General features: G+C 39.4%; 2 protein-coding genes across 2 annotated transcripts; both read right to left on the reverse strand.

Annotated features, from left to right (window-relative positions):
• Positions 1-6,634: 6,634 nt before the first annotated feature.
• LOC121933725 (olfactory receptor 14A16-like) lies at positions 6,635-7,588 on the reverse strand. Its single transcript, XM_042473712.1, has one exon. The coding sequence runs from the start codon at positions 7,586-7,588 to the stop codon at positions 6,635-6,637; it is 954 nt and encodes a 317-aa protein (XP_042329646.1).
• A 10,627-nt stretch (positions 7,589-18,215) lies between these two features.
• LOC121933726 (olfactory receptor 14I1-like) lies at positions 18,216-19,175 on the reverse strand. The gene has a single exon (XM_042473714.1). It carries the CDS (start codon positions 19,167-19,169, stop codon positions 18,216-18,218), a length of 954 nt encoding a protein of 317 aa, XP_042329648.1. The 5' UTR covers positions 19,170-19,175.
• Positions 19,176-19,648: the final 473 nt, after the last annotated feature.

Consider the following 19,648-nt stretch of genomic DNA (forward strand, 5'->3'; position numbering starts at 1 on the left):
TTGCAGGCTCTCTGTTCATTACCTTTCATATTGCAATGGATTGCAGATAGCAACATGCGATCATATGCCATAACAGTTAGGGGGCAAGATCCGATTCCTAGAAGAAAGCAAACAAGAGGACTTGAGTCACACATCCAGAATAGGAAATATGCCTATCATTGTGAGGAATTGATCAATATTTAGGGATATGACTGAAACAGAGCCAGGTCTTGAATGGCCAGGTTCATCAGAAAAAGTACCAAGGGGGCATGAAGACATGGTCAAAAGCTACGCTGAGAAGATGAGAAGGTTCCCTGATACAGTTGTAAGGTAAAAGATGAGGAATAAGATGAAGGTAAAATCTGCAGTTGTTCCGGATTGCTGAGAATTCAAGGAGCAGAATTCAGGACAGCAGATTGATTATCCATTTTCTCTTAATTATCCATGTTATCTAGAAGAAGAACAGAGGGAAAATTGAAATGGAGCCATTGAATTCATGCAGTGGTTTGAAATCAAGTGGCAAAGTTCTTTTTCAATACCAAGGTAGAAATTTAATCTTCCAAAAACCATATTACCTTAATAAGAGGTCTGTCTTAAGAGCCTTATATACCTCACTTACCTTAATCCATTGTGCCAAATGTAATATGCCATTCAAATAACAATAGGCACAATTCTAAAAGACATAGGTTCTTCAAGCAATTTAAATTGCAGTAACTTTCAGCGAAAAAACATGGAAAAATATATGACCAACAATCAAGGCAATAAAGGAGCTGCAGGTCTTTTAAAAAATAGGTTCAAAACACTCTGCAGAAATAATCCAGTTTCGACCACTTTAACTGCCTGGCTCAAAGCTTGGAATCCTGGAATTATGCTTTCATGAGACATTTAGCTTCTCTGTCAGATACTTTGGGTACCACCAATAATTCTAATTCCCAGGATTCCCTAGCACTGAGACAGGTCGTTAAAATAGTTTCAAAATGGATTATTCTCAAGTGTGTTAGGACCATAACTTCTATTCTTAATAACCTACCGTATTTATCATAAATATTTCTTTTTAGATCATGAGACTTCACATTGATGCTCTTCCCCATTGTGTTAGATATGATGACAATTTAAGCAAACTGACTTCCTCTCCCACTGCCATAGCAATGGGATCTCTGTGTAATGAAGATATGAATTTTGGTACCAAGGATATAGGTGTTGTATATTCCTTGAGACATGGCCTCAAGAGCCCAGCACAAGGCAGAAGAAGTCATTCCTACGGGAAAAGAGTATGTTCTAGCTGGAAATTCTGATATATTAGTGGTTGATCCAAGTGTGAAGAAGAAAATGAACAGACTCTTAAGTTTAAGGATAAATGACCCAGATACTCACCCAATGCAGCATGAAATGATATTTAAATTTGTGTTCAGTTTAATTTAGAATGAAAGCACTGAATGGGTTTGTTAAACTACAGTTTTGTTCATTTTTTAGTCTCATTCACTCCCTATAAAAAACACACAGTTAAACACAAAACAAACACACACACACACATATCATAATGTTATCATGATTTTTCCGTATATTTTCTTCTAATGGATTGTTGGCATAAGGCCAGTCTTGTTTGCTTGTCTAGATACACCCCACAAAAGTTCTGTAGTCGTAGGGGCTGTAGAAGCAACCCAAAGGGGCAACATGCAGCCACTCCTTAGTTTGCCAGATTGAGGCCACGGCCACTGTATGCCCCACAGCCTGACTGAACTCCTGAGGGTGCAAAAAGGGCCCACAAATGCACCTCCTTTTTGCGCCCTCTAAAGGCATAGAGCAACGTAGCAGCTTGTGATGCCCTTTTGGTGCTGCATCATGGAGAGCAGCGCCAGGGTCACGCTGTGATGATGCGTGCTGTCTAGAGGGTGCACACGTGATGGGGTGAGGAGGCAGAGTCACCAGCATCCAGTGTGAGGATCCGCCCACCATGACCCCGGCCACGGTCAACACTTTTGTGCCAGTCTGTACTGCACCTAAGTCCTCACAATTTAAGTTTCATAAAGAACTGAGTGAAAAAGCAGATCACTTGACCTAGTCTCACTGTGCCAAACTACTGAAAGATGAATTCACTTCAAGTTCTTTACATCAGTTTTCATGCATTCAAAAGTCCCTTCAAAAAAACACTATCCCACTCCCAAAAGACCACTGGCCCATGACAAAAGGCACAAGGCAATCTTTTGTCCTATTTACAGTGCATAGGACAAAATGGAATATTCTAAATCAGTGTGTGTGTGGTTGTGTGTGTTCAAGTTGTTGACATTATTCCGGCTTTGTTGATGGAAATATCCTAGAGGTGTGATATGTAAGTCCACCTCATTATAGCAATTTTTTAGTGTCTTTATGGTTGAAGTTTAGTTTTGTTTGGTTTTGGTTTTCTACAGAAATCAGTGAAACTGAAAACTGAAAGAACTGCAAGAGTGTTTGAGGGTTTTTAAAAAAATATTTTGGCAAGCCTTTCGTGAAAGAAAGAATATGATTGGTAAATGGAAGTTAATGTCAAAATATCATTTAATATAAAGCGCCGCGGCTCAGCAGGCAGGCCGCTTTGGCGCTAGAAGTGGTGTGGAACACAAGCCAGCAGTCCTCTGGGCTTGCCTGGCCCCTTATTGGTGCACGGGGCGGAAGTGTCCCGCTTCCACCCGCGATGCTCTAGGGGCTGGCTCTATAGTCCTGGAGTTGGTCCTCCAGGGCAGCTCATTGGTAGCTCGCCCTGGAGGAGTCTCCCGGATCGGTGATCTGGGGGCGGAGCCAGGGCCTATATAGGCCGCAGGGCCGGCTCCGGCCCCCAGTCGGTGCTGGCTTGTACAGGACGGAGCCAAGCAGGAAGGGGAGGCAAAGGAGTGCTTCTCCTCCACCCACCACTTGTTTGTGGGTTTTTCATCCCAACTTGGTGTCGGCAAGCATAGGCCAGGTCTGACGGGTGTATCCAGGGTACGGAGCTCTGGTTTGGGATCAGTAGGGAACCGGGGGCAATAAGGCCGGCGTATGGCCATTGCGGGGGCCATAAACGAGGACGCCTCCAGTGAATAGGGGCTTGCGACTATGTGAACGTACGGCAGAGTTGCGGTAAGTGGTGTTCCTTAGCCCCTAGTATCCCAATGCCTGGTGGGTACCAGGTTTTTGCTATCAGACAAACATGGGGTTGTTGATTTTGCAGATCCTGACCTCATGCTTTGTGCCAACCCTTCCAATGGTTTGCTTTAATAAAGTTGGTGCTTTCCTCCAACTTGTCTCCTGTGGTTATTTGGAGCAAGCATCTGAGGGCAAATGGTTCTCTTATATCAATATTTGTCCTTCATTTTAGCTAATAGCACTTCTAACCATGGGCATAATTCTAAAAGGCTTTTGCCACACTATCACACTAAACTTTTATAGCACTGTTATTCCACTATAACTGCTCTGGCTGGCAGAGCAAGGTAGGTAACTGGTTTCAGTGGTTCTGGCCTTGATTTTTCCCATTCAATACATTGGATCAGTTGTTTTGAATTCTTGTAGTCATATCTCATGGAAGACAGTAAAGCCTTGGCAGTCTGCATAATTTAATGCCTGGTTTTTGTTTTTGTTTTAGGTAGACTGTAAGGAACCTAACTATAGATGGGATGCTAGAGGTGGGTTTAAGGCAACCAAAGTAAGCAGTGGATAAAAATATGAAGAGGACAATGAAATAGGGAAAGCACATAAAGAAGTCTATTTCCTTTCTTGAACAGAAAGTATTTTCATAACACCAGCCAATTCTACCTGTATTTAAGCTAAAGAATTTGGGGTGGGATGGGATGGAGAACTTGCTATCTACTAAGTGTGGCAATACCCAGTTCACTTATATTTTGGTACATTATGGGTTCCCCCAACATGTCAGATCATAGAATCAGAGGGGAGAAATAAATAGTGATGTTCAAAACCTTCTTTTGGTGGCGAGGAAAGGGATTCTAATTAGCCTGGAGTGTATTTTATCCCTAAATCCATGGCATTTTACCCTAAAATACAAAAGGGAGAGATGAAATAGATCTTGATCAAGACTGCATATTATATAAACACATGTCCTGGTTAGCCAACATGGTTCCCTTTCATAAAGGTAATCCAGACTATCTGGAAGATTTTATTTCCCTACACAAACCATTCAGAGTTTTAAGATCTTTGAGAGAGTGCTGTCTCTTGGTTCCACCTTTGTTCTCCTCTTTCCCTGCATGTGTGTGTATGTGTGAATGAAAAGCAAACCAACACAAATTCCTCCAAGTTTGTCCTGGATCCAAGACGGATGCAGTTCTTATGGCAGTCAGGTTTTCACCTGCAGTACACGGCAAAACAACCACAAACCTGAGTATATGCTTCAGGAACCATAAATCTACTATTCTAATGAGGATGCTAGAGCAACCAGTGCCAGGCATTTCAGCTGGAAATCTGCCTTTCTGATTTGTCCCTGTTTGGCAATGAGTTGTCATCTCTTTCTGACATTTTGGACAAAAGGGAGATATTTATTTATTTATTTATTTATTTATTTATAGACTAAAAACTCTAATAGCACATGGCATCAGTGTCAAGGATAATGCTGTCATCCACTAAGTATAGTGATACCATAATTTTCTAACTGAAGAAGGCAGAAGCTGAAATGTTTGTTAATGGCTTCATTTTTACTTTATACTTAAATCAGTTGAGATTCAGGCCAGACTTCACCAGAACTCATACTTCTGTTAAAGGGAAACTCTAACAGAGGGGAAAATTGAAGAGAATAATAATAGAATCATAGAATCGTGGAGTTGGAAGAAACCAAAAGGGCCATCCAGTCCAACCCCATTCTGCCATGCAGGAAATCTCAATCAAAGCATCTCCGACAGATGGCCATCCAGCCTCTGTTTAAAGACCTCTAAGAAAGGAGACTCCACTACACTCTGAGTGAGTTTGTTCCACTGTCGAACTACCCTTACTGTCAGGAAGTTCCTCCTAATGTTGAGGTGGAATCTCTTTTCCTGTAGCTTGCCTCCATTGCTCCAGGTCCTAGTCTCTGGAGCAGCAGAAAACATGCTTGCTCTTTCCTCAGTATGAAATTCCTTCAAGTATTTACAGAGGGCTATCATATCACCTCTTAGCCTTCTCTTTTCCAGGCTAAACATCCCCAACTCCCTAAGTCGTTCCTCATAGGGCATGGTTTCCAGACCTTTCACCATTTTAGTCACCCTCCTTTGGATACGCTCCAGTTTCTCAATATCCTTTTTAAATTGTGGTGCCCAGAACTGGATACAATATTCCAGGTGGGGCCTGACCAGAACAGAATAGAGTGGCAATATTACTTCCCTTGATCTAGACACTATACTTCTATTGATGCATCCTAAAATCACATTGGCCTTGTTAGCTGCTGCATCGCATTGTTGACTCATGTTCAATTTGCAGTCTACCAGGACTCCCACATACCTTTCACGTGTAATCTCATTCAGCCAGGAGTCACCCATCCTATATCTGTTCATTTTCTATTTCTGCCCTAAGTGCAGTACCTTGCATTTCTCCGTGTTGAGATTTATTTTGTTAGCTTTGGCCCAGCTTTCTAGTCTGTTCAGGTCATTTTGAATTTTGATCCTGTCCTCTGGAGTATTAGCTACAAGCAGTTTAGAATTGAAAGAGATTCAGGAAGGAAACTGAATAAATACTAATTTGTAACAAGTGAAGTTCTATAAATAGTGAAACAATTCAATCTGTGTACCAGCCTTAAAAACATACAAAAGTAACATCTGCTTATAAATAAAGTTTATTTTTATTCTTGTTTCCAAAAGAGAAGTAGTTTGAATGAATTTAGAAAAATACTTTTCACAGATAACACACACTCAAAAATAACACACATATAGGAGACAGACATTTGGGGACCTCAAACCTAATCCATTTGAGGAAGAGTGTACAGTCACCCCTCCTAACTCACAGATCTCATATCTACGACCTCAACTATCCAAGAAGGGCTGACCTTCGCTATTTCTAATGGTATGCATGCTCGGGCTGTGCACATGGCAGCATACCCCATTCAAGCATATAACGGATCCACCACAAAAACAGAGAGCCAACTATTCTGAGGGGTAAAAGTGAGGCAAGTGTCAGGATCCAGAGAGAATGCTCCATTAGGCCTTTGTACCTCATCCAGTGCAATACTATGGTCAATATTGAGCAGATGTTGACCACAGAGTTGCACTGGAGGACCTAGAGATTCCTAGAGAGGTGTTCTCTCGGATAAAAAAAATAATGTTTTTGTTATTTGCAGTTTTTCCACATTCATGGTGGTCCTGTGACCCTAACTCCAATGAAAGTGGAAGGATGAGTGTATTGGTATATGAAAATATCTCCTTTCTTCCCTCTATTCCTCTGCCCTCAGGCAGAGAATCAAAGCACTCTCCTTGCCTTTCTTTCCCCCTCTAGGACAGAAAAAGACAAAAGGGGAAAAAGGGAGAAGGGGTCTTCATGTCTTATGCCCCCATAAGCAAATCTTGCACCCTCCTTTAGGAGTCCTGCCACACAGTTTCAGAATCACAGACCAAAATATATCATTGTATGAAAAACTGGAAGGGGAATCGGGCTGAGTTCAACTTCTTCCCAGCTGTTTCTTTGTTTTTGTTTTTCAAAAACTACAGGCAAGAAGGACTATGCCATACATTTAAGGAAAACCAATAGAGAATGATTTGTTAGATGATGACTTCAGACTTAAAAGTCTTGATAGGGCAACTTTGATCTCCTTGTTTCTCATACTGTAAATCAAAGGATTCAGCATGGCTGGAAAAACAGAATACAGTATAGTAACTACCAAATCCAAACTGGAAGGAGTGCTAGAGGTGGGCTTCAGGAAAGCAAGACATGCAGTCACCGAAAACATAGAGACAACAGTGAGATGGGGTACACAAGTCGAAAAGGCCTTTTTCCTCCCCAAAACAGAAGGCATTTTCAGAACAGCAGTGAAGATTTCCACATAGCTTACAATAATAAAGGTAAAACAGCCAAACCAAATGACAATACTAAATACTGTAACTCCCATTTCAATTTGATATAAGTCAGAACAGGCAAGCTTAACTATCTGTGGGATTTCGCAGAAGAATTGATTGACAACATTAGAGCACAACGGGGTTCCAAAAGTGCCACCAGTGTGTAATATGGCATTGAGAAGAGCAGCAAACCATGCACCAAGAGCCATTTGTTTGCAGGCTCCCCTGTTCATTACCCTTTCATATTGCAATGGATTGCAAATAGCAACATAGCGATCATATGCCATAACAGTTAAGAGGGCAAGGTCAGCTCCTGAGAAGAAAATAAACAAGAGGACTTGAGTCACACATCCAGAATAGGAAATATGTCTATCATTTGTGAAGAAATTGATCATATATTTGGGGATAATGACTGAAACGCAGCCCAGGTCTTGAATGGCCAGGTTCATCAGAAAAAAGTACAAGGGGGTGTGAAGACGATGGTCAAAAGCTACTGCAGAGAAGATGAGAATGTTTCCTGATACAGTTGTAAGGTAAAAGATGAGGAATAAGATGAAGTGTAAAATCTGCAGTTCCCGGATTGCTGAGAATTCAAGGAGCAGAAATTCAGAGACAGAAGATTGATTATCCATTTTCATCTAATTAACCTGGTCATCTCTAGGAGAAGAACAGAAGGGGGAAATTAAAATATGAGCCATTGAATTTACAATGAAGTGATTTGAAAATCAAAGTGGAAATGTTATATCAAATACCAAGGGAGGATTTGCAAAAACAGAGTTACTTTCAACTTCCAAAAACAATATTACCTTTCAAATTATTATACCTTTGCTATTATTCCTGAGGAATATTCCACCACATCCCCAGTAATAAATAATAATAAATCACTCTCTCTTGATCCCTCCTTTACAGATGACTTGTGTCTTAATAATATTCCCAACTTCTTGTACGTTATGGCTGCATGGTTTATCTTAGCATTGATAACTGCAAGTGGCTTTACAGTGATATTTTAATTCTATGGTTCTGTAAAACACAGGATTTCAGTTTCAGAAGCCAGGAATATAATTGCTTAAAGCAAAAATGTTCTTGGCCAAAAAGTGAAATATGTCTTTATTGTTGTACTTTATCAGTCTCAGATTGGGTCTGTATACACAATCGGCCCTTCTTATATACCGTATGGATTTTTTTATACACAGATTCAAGCATCCACAGTTTGAAAATGTCCAAAAAAAAGTATAAATTTCAAATATCAAACTTGATTTCCCATTTTTTTTATAAGGGACACCATTTTGCTATATCATTATATTTAATGGGACATGAGCATCCACAGATTTTGTTATCCACAGGGGATCTTGGAACCAAATCCCAGCATATAATAAGGTTCCACTGTACTAGAAGGCTTGTAATAACAATTCATTCTTTATGAAGCCCCAGAAAAAAAGAACTTGCTCTGTTCTTCTCTCAAATGCAGCTTAGTAAATCTTGACATTTCTAAAAAAAAATCCCATAGCAGCCATCCCATCAACATCATCTTTCCATTCTTATCTTGCATTTATGGACCAAAGAACCAGAATGTTCACTAGTGCAGCATTGAATTGACGTTTCTGAATGTATAGTTTTAAAGTTATGTTCAGATCAATTTAAATTAAAGGCTTTTAAGGGATTTGTTCAGCTGCAGTCTATTTTTAATGTTTCATTCCCTCCCCTCACAAACACACACACACACACACATATTCCAGTTTGAGACCACTTTAACTGCCCTGGCTAAAAGCTAGGAAATCCTGGGAACTATAGTTTTGTGAGATATTTAGCTTCTCTGTCAGAGAGCTCTGGTGCCACAATAAACTATAATTCCCATGATTCCCTATCACTGAGCCAGGGCAGTTAAAATAGTTTCAAACTGGATTATTTCTGAGGTGTGTTTAGGACCATAATTTTCTCTTCATTTAATAACTTACCTGATTCTTTTAGATCATGAAGACTTCCAATCGATGTTCTTCTCCATTGTGTTACATGATGATGACAATTTAGGCAAACTGACTTCTCTCTCACTGCCAAAACAATGGGGATCTATGTGTACTGAAGCTTGGCACCACAAGATATAAGTGTTGTATGTTCCTTGGGACATGGCCTCAAGAGCCCAACACAAGGCAGAAGAAGATCATTCCTTAGGGGTAAAGTATATTTTTCTAGTCTAGAAACTTCTGATATAATTAGTAGTTGATCCAAGTGTGAAGAAAGAAAAAGAACAGAATCTTCAGTTTATGGATAAATGAACAAGAATGCTCACCAATGCAGCATTGAAATGATATTTAAATTGGAAGTTTATTCATATTTTTTAGTCTCACTCACTCACTATCATAAAAACACACACAGAGACATACACACTATCACACACACAAACAGATTATCATAAATGTTTTTCGTGCTTTTTCAGTATATTTTCTACTATTGGATTGTGGTGGCATAAGGCAGTGCAGTCGTTTGCTTACCTAGATACACACCAGCAAAAGTGGTGTTGTCTTAAGGGCTGTACAAATATCCCCTAAGGAGCAGCATGCAGCCACCCCTTTACTGGCCAGATCTGGGCTGTGGCCACTGCATGACACAACCCTGATCTGTCCTCCGGAGGGTGCAAAAAGGAGCTGCAAAATGCAGCTCCTTTTTGCACCCTCTAAAGGGCGTCACAGCCATGGCAACACGGCTTTGTGATGCCCTTTTTGCACTGCATCATCTAATGCAATGCTAAAGTCGAGCCATGATGTGGCACACTGTCTAGAAGGGTGTGCGGTGTTATGGGGTGAGTGGGGTGCAGCCATGGCGTCCAGTGTCCAGGATGCTCTGTCATGGCACCGCTGACAGGTCAGTGCTTTGTGCCGGTCTGTACCGGGACTAAGTCCTCCACAATTATGTTTCTTAAAGAACTGAGTGAAAAAGCAGATCTACTTGACCTAAGTCTTTCTGTGCAAAATTACTGAAAAGATTAATTCACTTCAGGATCTTTACATCATGTTTTCATGCATTCCAAAAGTACACTTCAGAAAACACTATCCCACGTCCAAAAGACACTGCCCCATGACAAAAGGCACAAGGTAATCTTTTTTTCCTTTTAGGTGGAAAGACAGGATATAAATTCCATAAATAAAATTTTAAAAACAAATTAAATCAAGGTGAGGAAGACTCGGGGGGGGGGGGGGGTGTTACCCATGTTCTCGTTCCCATTGAAATTTTCTCGGTTGTAATTTGAAGTGGACTTTTTTGCTCCCCATTCCCATTGCCCTTCCGGAACCGCTTTTTTTTTAAGCAGCTCTCAGTCAAGTACCTATGCGCTTGACATCACAGCCAATCAGTCACTTAGGTGTTTTGCCCCTCTGGGAATGGGAGAAGAAGCCTCCATCCCCCAAAGTCCCTTTGCCTCCCAGGCTCTCCAATGTCTTCCCAGACACCCTCTGAGAAAGGGAAAAGGGAGGCTCCATTGCCCCAAGTCCCTTTGCCTCCCTCATTGCTCCCTGGGCTGTTTGGAGGGCAATCGAGAAGGCATGTAAAAAAAAGAAAAAAAATAATAGTAAAAATGGTGTCCAATGGGTCTCCTCACATGTCAATCTATGCATGTGGAGCAGGGGGGAGGTTGCAGGGGGGCATAATGTGTTTAACATATTTGGAGGTTAGTGTAGCAATTTGCTATGTTTAGACACCCGACAGAGCACCTAAGCGATCGAAAGCTTACTTTTTTAAAAAAAAAATTTGTCTACACAAATCACCTTACCCTGCTTCCCACTCCACCAGGGGAAAGGCTATGCAAACGGGGGAAATGGTGCCGGTAATGCAGGAAAGAGAACAAGCGGTTGACACCCCCAGACCTGCCTCTTGAGCACTGCTGCTTCCATCCCCAAGTTCCCGAATCAGACACCCTTGTCGTTCCCATTCATTTGCCCCAAATCAGGCTCAGGAGGCGCAGGAAAAACCTCTAAAAATGTACACCCTTTTTAAACCGGTTTATCCACCACTGATTCGGGTTTTCCAAGGAAACAACGATTACATGGGGATCTGATCCAAATTCCAATGGGAACAAAATCAGTGCGATGAGGATCAAATGTGCACTCAAATGGGAACAATACCCGCATAATTCGATTCTTGATCCACATTATAAGCCAGTAGGAATGGGGCCCTTTATTTCTCCCATTGAAGACATTGGATCAGTTGTTTTGAACACTTGTAGTCATATCTCGGGGAACACCATACCAGGAAAGCCTTGGCAGTCTGCACAGTTTAATGCCTGTTTTTTGTTTTTGTTTTATGTAGACTGTAAGGAACCTAACTATAGGTGGGATGCTAGAGGTGGGCTTGAGGCAACCAAAGTAAGCAGTGAATAAAAATGTGAAGAGGACAATGAAATAGGGAAGGCACATTAAGAAAGTATATTTCCTTTCCTGAACAGAAAGGATTTTCATAACACCAGCCAATTCTACCTGTATTTAACCTAAAGAATTTGGGGTGGGATGAGATGGAGAACTTGCCCTCTACTAAGTGTGGCAATACCCAGTTCAGTTATATTTTGGTACATTATAGATTCCCCCAACATGTCAGATCATTGAATCAGAGGGGAGAAATAAATAGTGATGTTCAAAACCTTCCTTTTGGTGGAGAGGAAAGGGCTTCTAATTAGCCTACATTATATTTTATCCCTAAATTCATGGCATTTTAACCTAAAATACAAAAGGGAGATATTATGAAATAGATATTGATCAAGACTGCATATCATATAAATGCATTCCCCAGTTAGCCATCATGATTCCCATTCATAAAGGGAATCCAGACTATCTGAAAGATTTTGATTCCATACACAAACCATTCTTAGATTCTATGCCACGGGTAGGTTTACTCCTTATCTATTTTATTGTTTGTATGTACAGCACTGTGCAAATATACAGCGCTATATATAAATAAAGCATAATAATAATAATAGTAATTCTACATTTTAAGATATTTGAGAGAGTGCTTTCTCTTGGTTCCACCTTCGTTCTTCTCTTCTCCTGTATGTGTGTGTATGTGTGAATGAAAAGCAAACCAACACAAATTCCTCCAAGTTTGTCGTGGATCCAACAAGGATGTAGTTCACGACTGACTGAATGCTTCATTTATACTTTATACTTATGTCTGTTGAGATCCAGGCCAGACATTACTAGAACTCATAATTCTATTAAAGGGAAATTCTAATAGAGAGAGTAATTTAAGAAACAGGAAACAGTTTAGAATTGAAAGAGATTCAGGGAGGAAACTGAATAAGGACTAATTTGAAACAAGTGAAGTGCTGTAAATAGCATAACCATACAATCTGTGTACGGACCTTGAAAAGATACAAAAGTAACATATGCCTGTAAATAAAGTTTATTTTGATTCTTGTTTCCAAAAGAGAAGTGGTTTGAATGGTTTTAAAATAATAACAGATAACATGCTATTAATAATAACACACATGAAGGAGATAGACACTTGGGGACCTCATATCTAATCCATTTGAGGAAGAGTGTAATGGGGGTAATGACTTGCATACATCAGTTGGAAATGACTTGCATACAACAACAAACATAGATGCAAAACCCGAACACTACATGGCCTCAACCTAGAAGATGATTCTGTTCTCTGCTAAGAATGCTGATAACAGTTTTCAAACTGAAAAAGGAAGCTCAAATATTTTGCTCTTGATATATTTTTAAATTCTCTTTGTTAGTCACTTCATTTGTATTATTATTATTATTATTATTATTATTATTATTATTATTATTATGCTTTTTATACAGAATTATATATTTACACAGCACTGTAATACAATTAGTAAAATACATAAAAAATTAAACCTGCTAATGTCATACATTCTACAAATTAATGGCATAATACATATAAAATAATACATAATAATACAGGAAAGGGTTCAATGACATAAGGAAGGCAACAAATTAAAAACGTCAAACAATCATGCAATGCCTTTAGACTTATACACTTCTACTTGTAAATGTGTGTGTGTATATCCAGCCTCATTCTCCTAAAGAAAATTTTGTACCCTTGTGACCCCCTTTACATCTACATGCCCATATTGTTCCCCCCTCAATGTAGCATATGAAAAAAAATTACTTACTGAGTGTATTTTTGTTCACATATTTATGTATATTCATATTTGAATACACTCATCCCTCCACATTTGTGGCTTTGACTTTTGTGGATTTGATTATTCACAAATGTTATTAATATGTTTGCTATAGGAATATCTCGGTCCTCCAGCACCACCCTATGGACAAATGTAATCAAAAGTTGCACTGAAGGGCCTAAAGATTCCTAGAGAGAACGCTCCATTGGACCTTTGTAGCTCCTCCAGCGCAATTCTATGGCCAATGTCTGGCAGATTTTTTTTTGTCATTTCAAGTTTTTCTACATTCACGGGGGTCCTGTGCCACTAACTCCAGAGAATGTGGAGGGATGAGTGTATAATAATATTTCCAACTACTTGTACTTTATGGCTGCATGCTTGATCTTAGCATTGATAACTGCAATATTGATATTTTAATTCTATGGTGATATTTTAATTCTACTTTAATTTAATGTCCTGGATCCAAAAAGATGTAGTTCATGATTGACTGAATGTATGCATACATAGATATGGCATTCAGGTTGTCCCCTGGAGTACAAGGCAAAACAACCACAAACCTGAGTATATGCTTCAGGAACCATAAATCTGCTATTCTAAAGAGAAAGCTAGAGCAACCAGTGACCAGGCATTTCAGCTCGAAAGATCAGAACCATTCTGATTTGTACATGTTTGGCACTGAGTTCTCATCCCTTTCTGACATTTTGGACAAAAGGGAGATTTTTTGTTTGTTTAGCGACTAGAAACTCTAATAGGACATGGCTTCAACTTCAAGGATAATGCTATCATCCACTAAGTATAGTGATGTCATAATTTTCTAACTGAAGAATGCAGAAGCTGAAAGGTATGTTAATTGCTTCATTTATACTTTATACTTATGTCAGTTGAGATTCAGTCCAAACTATAACAGAAGTCATGCTTCTGTTAAAGGGAAATTCTAATAGAGACAGTAATTTAAGAAACAGGAAACAGTTTAGAATTGAAAGAGATTCAGGGAGGAAACTGAATAAGGACTAATTTGTAACAAGTGAAGTGCTGTAAATAGCATAACCATACAATCTGTGCACCAACTTAGAAAAGATACAAAAGTAACATCTGCTTGTAAATAAAGTTTATTATTATTTGTGTTTCGAAAAGAGAAGTGGTTTGAATGATTAAAGTAGCCTCAAACTGGATTATTTGTGAGATATGTTTACAATCATAAATTCTATTCATTTAATAACTTACATGTTTTATCATGAATATTTCTTCTAGATCATGAAGACTTCAAATCGATGTGCTTCTCCATTGTGTTAGATGATAATGACATTGCATGCAAACTGACTTCTCTCCCACTGCCAGAGCAATGGAAATCTACGGTATATGTACTGAAGAAATTAATCTTGGCAGCATAGGATATAGGTGTTGTATGTTCCTTGAGACATGGCCTCAAGAGCCCAATACAAGGCAGAAGAAGATCGTTCCTATGGAAAAAGAGTATTTTCTAGTCTGGAAACTTCTGATGTAATTAGTAGTTGATCCAAGTGTGAAGAAAAAAATGAACAGAATCTGAAATGTTTTTGTGCTTTAGAGTGATAGAGATTTAAACCTCTTCACTTTTCCATTTTTAGTGTAAGATTTTAGTGCACAATTCATGAAATAATCCTCTCTGCAAGTTATACATTAATGTTTTGGACTGGCAGCAGGAAAGCTAATCTAATGTCATTGCCTTTATTAAATGTCTAGAATCCATTCAAACAGCAGAATAATGAGTGCAAATATTACTTTATTTCAGGAGACTTAAAATACAAGGGAAAGAGGTTTAAACAAAGCATATTATTACAGTAAGATCCTTGCAGAGAATAGTGGGTTTCTTATTTCAATTGGGGGTTCGCTCTTTCATCAGCTCTTCTTTCCTGTGAGGCTTTCTTGGGACCACTCAAGTACAGTGTGTGTAGTGTGTTAATTTAGTTTTGCATGCATTCAGAAGTGATACATAGTGTCTTGTTCACATTTTCTTTGGCCAAAATACATTTGCAAGTTTTTTAAAAAATGGGTTCCTTTTTTCAACCAATTCCACTTTCTCACTTTCCCCCAGTCCCTAAGTAGTCAGATAAATGAGGGCTAGTTGTATTCCTATTTGGACAATAGGTTTTAACATAGAAGTAGAAATAATTCAGTCTCACCGATCCCATCATTAACTTGGCATTAACCCATTATTTAAGTGACATCAACTGGCATTTTGTATTAACGAAAGTTCATGTTATTATAATGCCACTTTAATGACAAATAAATGGCAGTTGATGACAGGACTAACTCAAAAATTGGAAAGCCTTACGCACCATTGGGGTTAAGGACAGGATAAGGACAGGAGAGCGATCCCATACTTATCCCGTCCCTGTGTGATAATTTCCAGAGGCTTGGACTGATATCCTAAAATGGTGGCTATTATTCCATTTTCTAACTCCACTATACAACCCCTCTGGCTGTGAGATTTTTAGAGCTTCATATCTGTATTCAATAAATATCACTAAATACAGAAAAGCCTCTACTTTTGCCCTCTTCAGTGTGTTACCATCAGCATTATTTGAGGTCAATTTAATAAGATCCCAGCTAATTTGTAAAAATGTCTGTATAGAGCAAAAGTAACGGAAACTCTTGAATGTGTTCTTTTGCACTGTGCTTTGTACAATAATTGCAGAGAATAGTTAGACTCTACTCAGTCATAAGCTTCCCCCACCCCCTTCATTTGGGAAAAAGTAGCCAGCTGGCAATTTGGTTGAGGCCTTAGTCTCGAGAGATGGAAAGGGCTATTGGTATAATCATTTCTAAGCAACCAATCTGATGTTGTGGAGTCAGTAATTCATTATGGTCAACAGAAGACCTGCAGGCAATAAAACAATCTGGATGACAGTCAGAGTGCAGGTGGTATAGATCCTGGAGTAAATGTGAATGGAAGTCAGTAAAGATTCTTCTTTGCTTCTACTATACGGTAGTGAGGCAGGACAAAAAAATCATGTTATATCACTAGATTGCTTTCTCAAATTCCTACCCAACAAGATTATTCCAAGTAATGGAGATTCTTTTGGTAGGGAGTCAGAGAGATTAGATATACAACCCATGGCAACATACTGTGAGAAATTTAGTAGGTACTTTGATGAGAAAGTTGCTCACTTTCAGTGCACCACATGGTCAGTTTATAAGGATGCTTTTCAGTTACTGAGGCTGAAGATGTAAACAAGACACTTGAAGTAATTCAGTCCAGCACATATATGCTTGACCCTTGTCCATCTTGGCTGATAATGTCTAGCAAGGGTGCAGTGATCAGAAGGTTCCGGGAGGTGGTTAAGAGGGATGTGATGCAGTCTTGTCACTCTTCATTAAACAATTGGGATCTAGACCTTTTTTTGGATTGATTCAAGTACAACTCTGGAAACCAGGGTTCGAATCTTCACTTGGCCATGGAAGCCCACTGGGTGGCTTTGGTCAATCCACACACTTTTTGCCTAAAAAGAAGGCAAAGATCTGGCCGCATGGTGGTGTCTCTTCATCAATAAATTTATCTATCTCTGAAGATGCCAGCCACAGCTGCTGGCAAAACACCAGGAATAAACTCTTCTTGAACACGGCCTCATAGCCCGAAAAAACTCACAAATAAAACCTATGGATGCCAGCTGTGAAACCCCTTGACTTCACAATTTATTTATCTGTATACACACAAATCTTTCTAGATTCAGGGAATGGACCTGAAAGGTTCAAATCCAAATTTCACCTTAAAGCTCATCTGTTAAGCATGCACCATCCAATTGCAGCCTTATAGCTTAGCCTACCTACTTGTTAGGCGAGAAAGGCAGTCTTTACATGCATGTCAAAAACAGAGGTTCCTCTTCCCAGTACCATCAGCATAAGAAAGGAATAGGAAATAACAATAAAATCCATGAGTTGATCTGTCCTTGCCACCCTCTTCTTACCGCCTCCTCCCTCCCTCAGAGAGGTTTTGCCATTGCCATCCTCTGAGGCCGAGAGAGTGTCTGAAGTGGGCAAATAAGTGCCATGAAATTTACCAAAAAAAACCAACCCACCACTGCTCCTAGGACTTTTCTCCCTGGGAACACATGGTACTGCCTTTGGCTTCCCATGGCCTCTAGACCATATCCAGGCCTTTGCAATATACTACGACTCCCAGGGTCACCAGCCAACATGGCTCAGTTGTTGTGTTGGATGGGGATTTCAGGAGATATGCAGATCAGTACCGAAACTTAATTCGACAGGTTGTATGAGGAGATTCTATGTTTTAGGACAACATTCCCCAACAGGAGAATTTTCAGGTTTGTTGGACTTCCACCATGCCCATGTGGCAATCATAATGGCTTTTGTACTTCATTTTTTGGAGAGGGGGGACAGGCTGGGGGGAAAGCATCCTGAAAACAACAGAAAGATTACTTTTGAAAATGCCAGTGCCAAAATATGGCTTAAGGGGTTAATAGTGACCGTGTCTACACAGTTCTCTTTAATTCTCATGGTGTGTACTGAAAAATGTACAGACCATTATAGAACTAATAAAATATGTTCAGTTATTAATGTTAGTGATAATGAATGGTCCTCCCCATTTCCAGTGTTTAATATTACTGAATTAATGCTCAAACCTAGCATCCTAAGCTCTGAGTATTGTCATACAAAAAACATAAAACAAAGAATTGTGGTGTACTTCGAGTTTATTTTATAATCTTTATGGCAGTGATCTTTAGACATCCAGCAAGATGGACCTTTCCCTGGCCGGTCTTGGTCCACAAGTCACCTGTGTATCTATCTATGCATCATTCTTGATTATTCTTCTCTCACCATCACTCATTAATTGAGTTCTGTGGCAGACCATAGTCCTCTTTATGCAATACAGTTAATATTTACCTGAAAAATGAAAGCAAGTGATGAGTTGGGCTGCTTCCTTTAAACATGATCAGGCAAACCAAAGTGATAAAGCTTGAAGAGGGCTCTTGATGTGATTCAAGAAGGAAAATGGCTAAAGTCCCAGGCTTCCCTGCATCTAGGATAATTGATCCAGGTTCTGCCTTCCACGCAGGAATGTGCCACATCAAGTTTTTCCTCCTTTCCTTCATACGAACAAAGATAACTTAATTCTGTAATTATGTAAAACTAGCAAAAGATCTTTCAATGGAAGAACACACTGTAATTAATAGTTTTGCTAGGGCAGTCTTGATCTCTTTGTTTCTCATGCTATAGATCACGGGATTCATCAGGGGTGGAACAAAAGTGTATATCACTGTTAAGGCTAGATCAAGCAAAGATGGTGTTTTAGAAGGAGGACTCAAATAGGCAAACCATCCAGTGAATATAAATATAGAAAAGACAATGAGGTGTGGAAGGCAGGTGGAGAAGGCCTTTTGCCTTCCTTGGACAGAGGGGATTTTTAGCACAGTACTAAAGATCAACACATATGTAATAATTATGAAGACAAAACATCCTAGCTCTATAACAGCACTCATTACAAGAACAAAAACTTCAACAAGGTATGAATCAGAGCAGGAGAGATTTAGTAAGTGTGGGATTTCACAATAAAATTGATAGACAATATTGGAGCAAAAAGGAACTACAAAAGTGCCTCCAGTATGTAATGCACCATAGATGAGGCCAGTAATCCAAACAGCAGCCACCATTTGTATGCAAGCTTGCTTGTTCATTACTATTTCATATTGTAAAGGATTGCAGATGGCAACATACCGATCATATGCCATGACTGTGAGAAGAAAGAAATCAGACCCTACAAAGAATACAAAGAAGAATACCTGGGCCACACATCCAGAGAAAGAAATGTGTCTGGAATTCATAACAGAATTGGCCATGGATTTGGGTATGATAGCTGACACAGAGCCTAAATCCTGAATGGCCAAATTCATCAGAAAGAAATACATGGGAGTGTGTAGGTGATGATCAAAAGCAACTGCAGAGATGATGAGAAGATTCCCTAATACACCTGCTAAATATAATACCAGAAACAAAAGGAAGTGTAATATCTGCAGTTCCCAGGTTGCTGAGAATTCAAGAAGGACGAATTCAGAAATGGAGGAATGGTTATTCATTTTAATTCATTATGGAGATGCATTCCATTGCTATAAGAGAACAGAAAGTTCAGTGTTAAAAATTTTCACTGGCTTAATGACTAACATTTACTTAATCCTGTATGAAAAGAAGTCAGCAAAAAAGATTTCGTGAATTTCAACTGACTTCTTCAGAAGCGCAGTTGGAGTACAATGCTCAAACCCCCCTACACAGTTACACAGTTGTAGGGGGGTTATCAGAATATAAAATGGGATACAGGAAGATACAATTTACAGTACAGTGAATTACAGTAGCCCTTGTAGGAATATTTGGTATCTATGGGGATTATTGCACTGCTAATTTCCTGCCAGGATAGACATGGGTTGTAACCGTAATAGATGGATCTTTTTAGTCAGCCCTATGGCCAACCTATATTTAATCCGGGATTCTCCTGCAGCTTTTCAAGAATGGGAAAATCCTGCCTATTGCTTGGCGACAGGGCTATCCGATAAGATCCATC

Source organism: Sceloporus undulatus, chromosome 6, assembly GCF_019175285.1.
Source record: "Sceloporus undulatus isolate JIND9_A2432 ecotype Alabama chromosome 6, SceUnd_v1.1, whole genome shotgun sequence".
In the NCBI taxonomy this organism is placed as follows: domain Eukaryota; kingdom Metazoa; phylum Chordata; class Lepidosauria; order Squamata; family Phrynosomatidae; genus Sceloporus; species Sceloporus undulatus.

Bases quoted from the DNA above. Each gene is read 5' to 3' on its own strand.
- LOC121933726 (XM_042473714.1), bottom strand. From the start codon at position 19,169: ATGAATAACCATTCCTCCATTTCTGAATTCGTCCTTCTTGAATTCTCA.
- LOC121933725 (XM_042473712.1), bottom strand. From the start codon at position 7,588: ATGGATAATCAATCTTCTGTCTCTGAATTTCTGCTCCTTGAATTCTCA.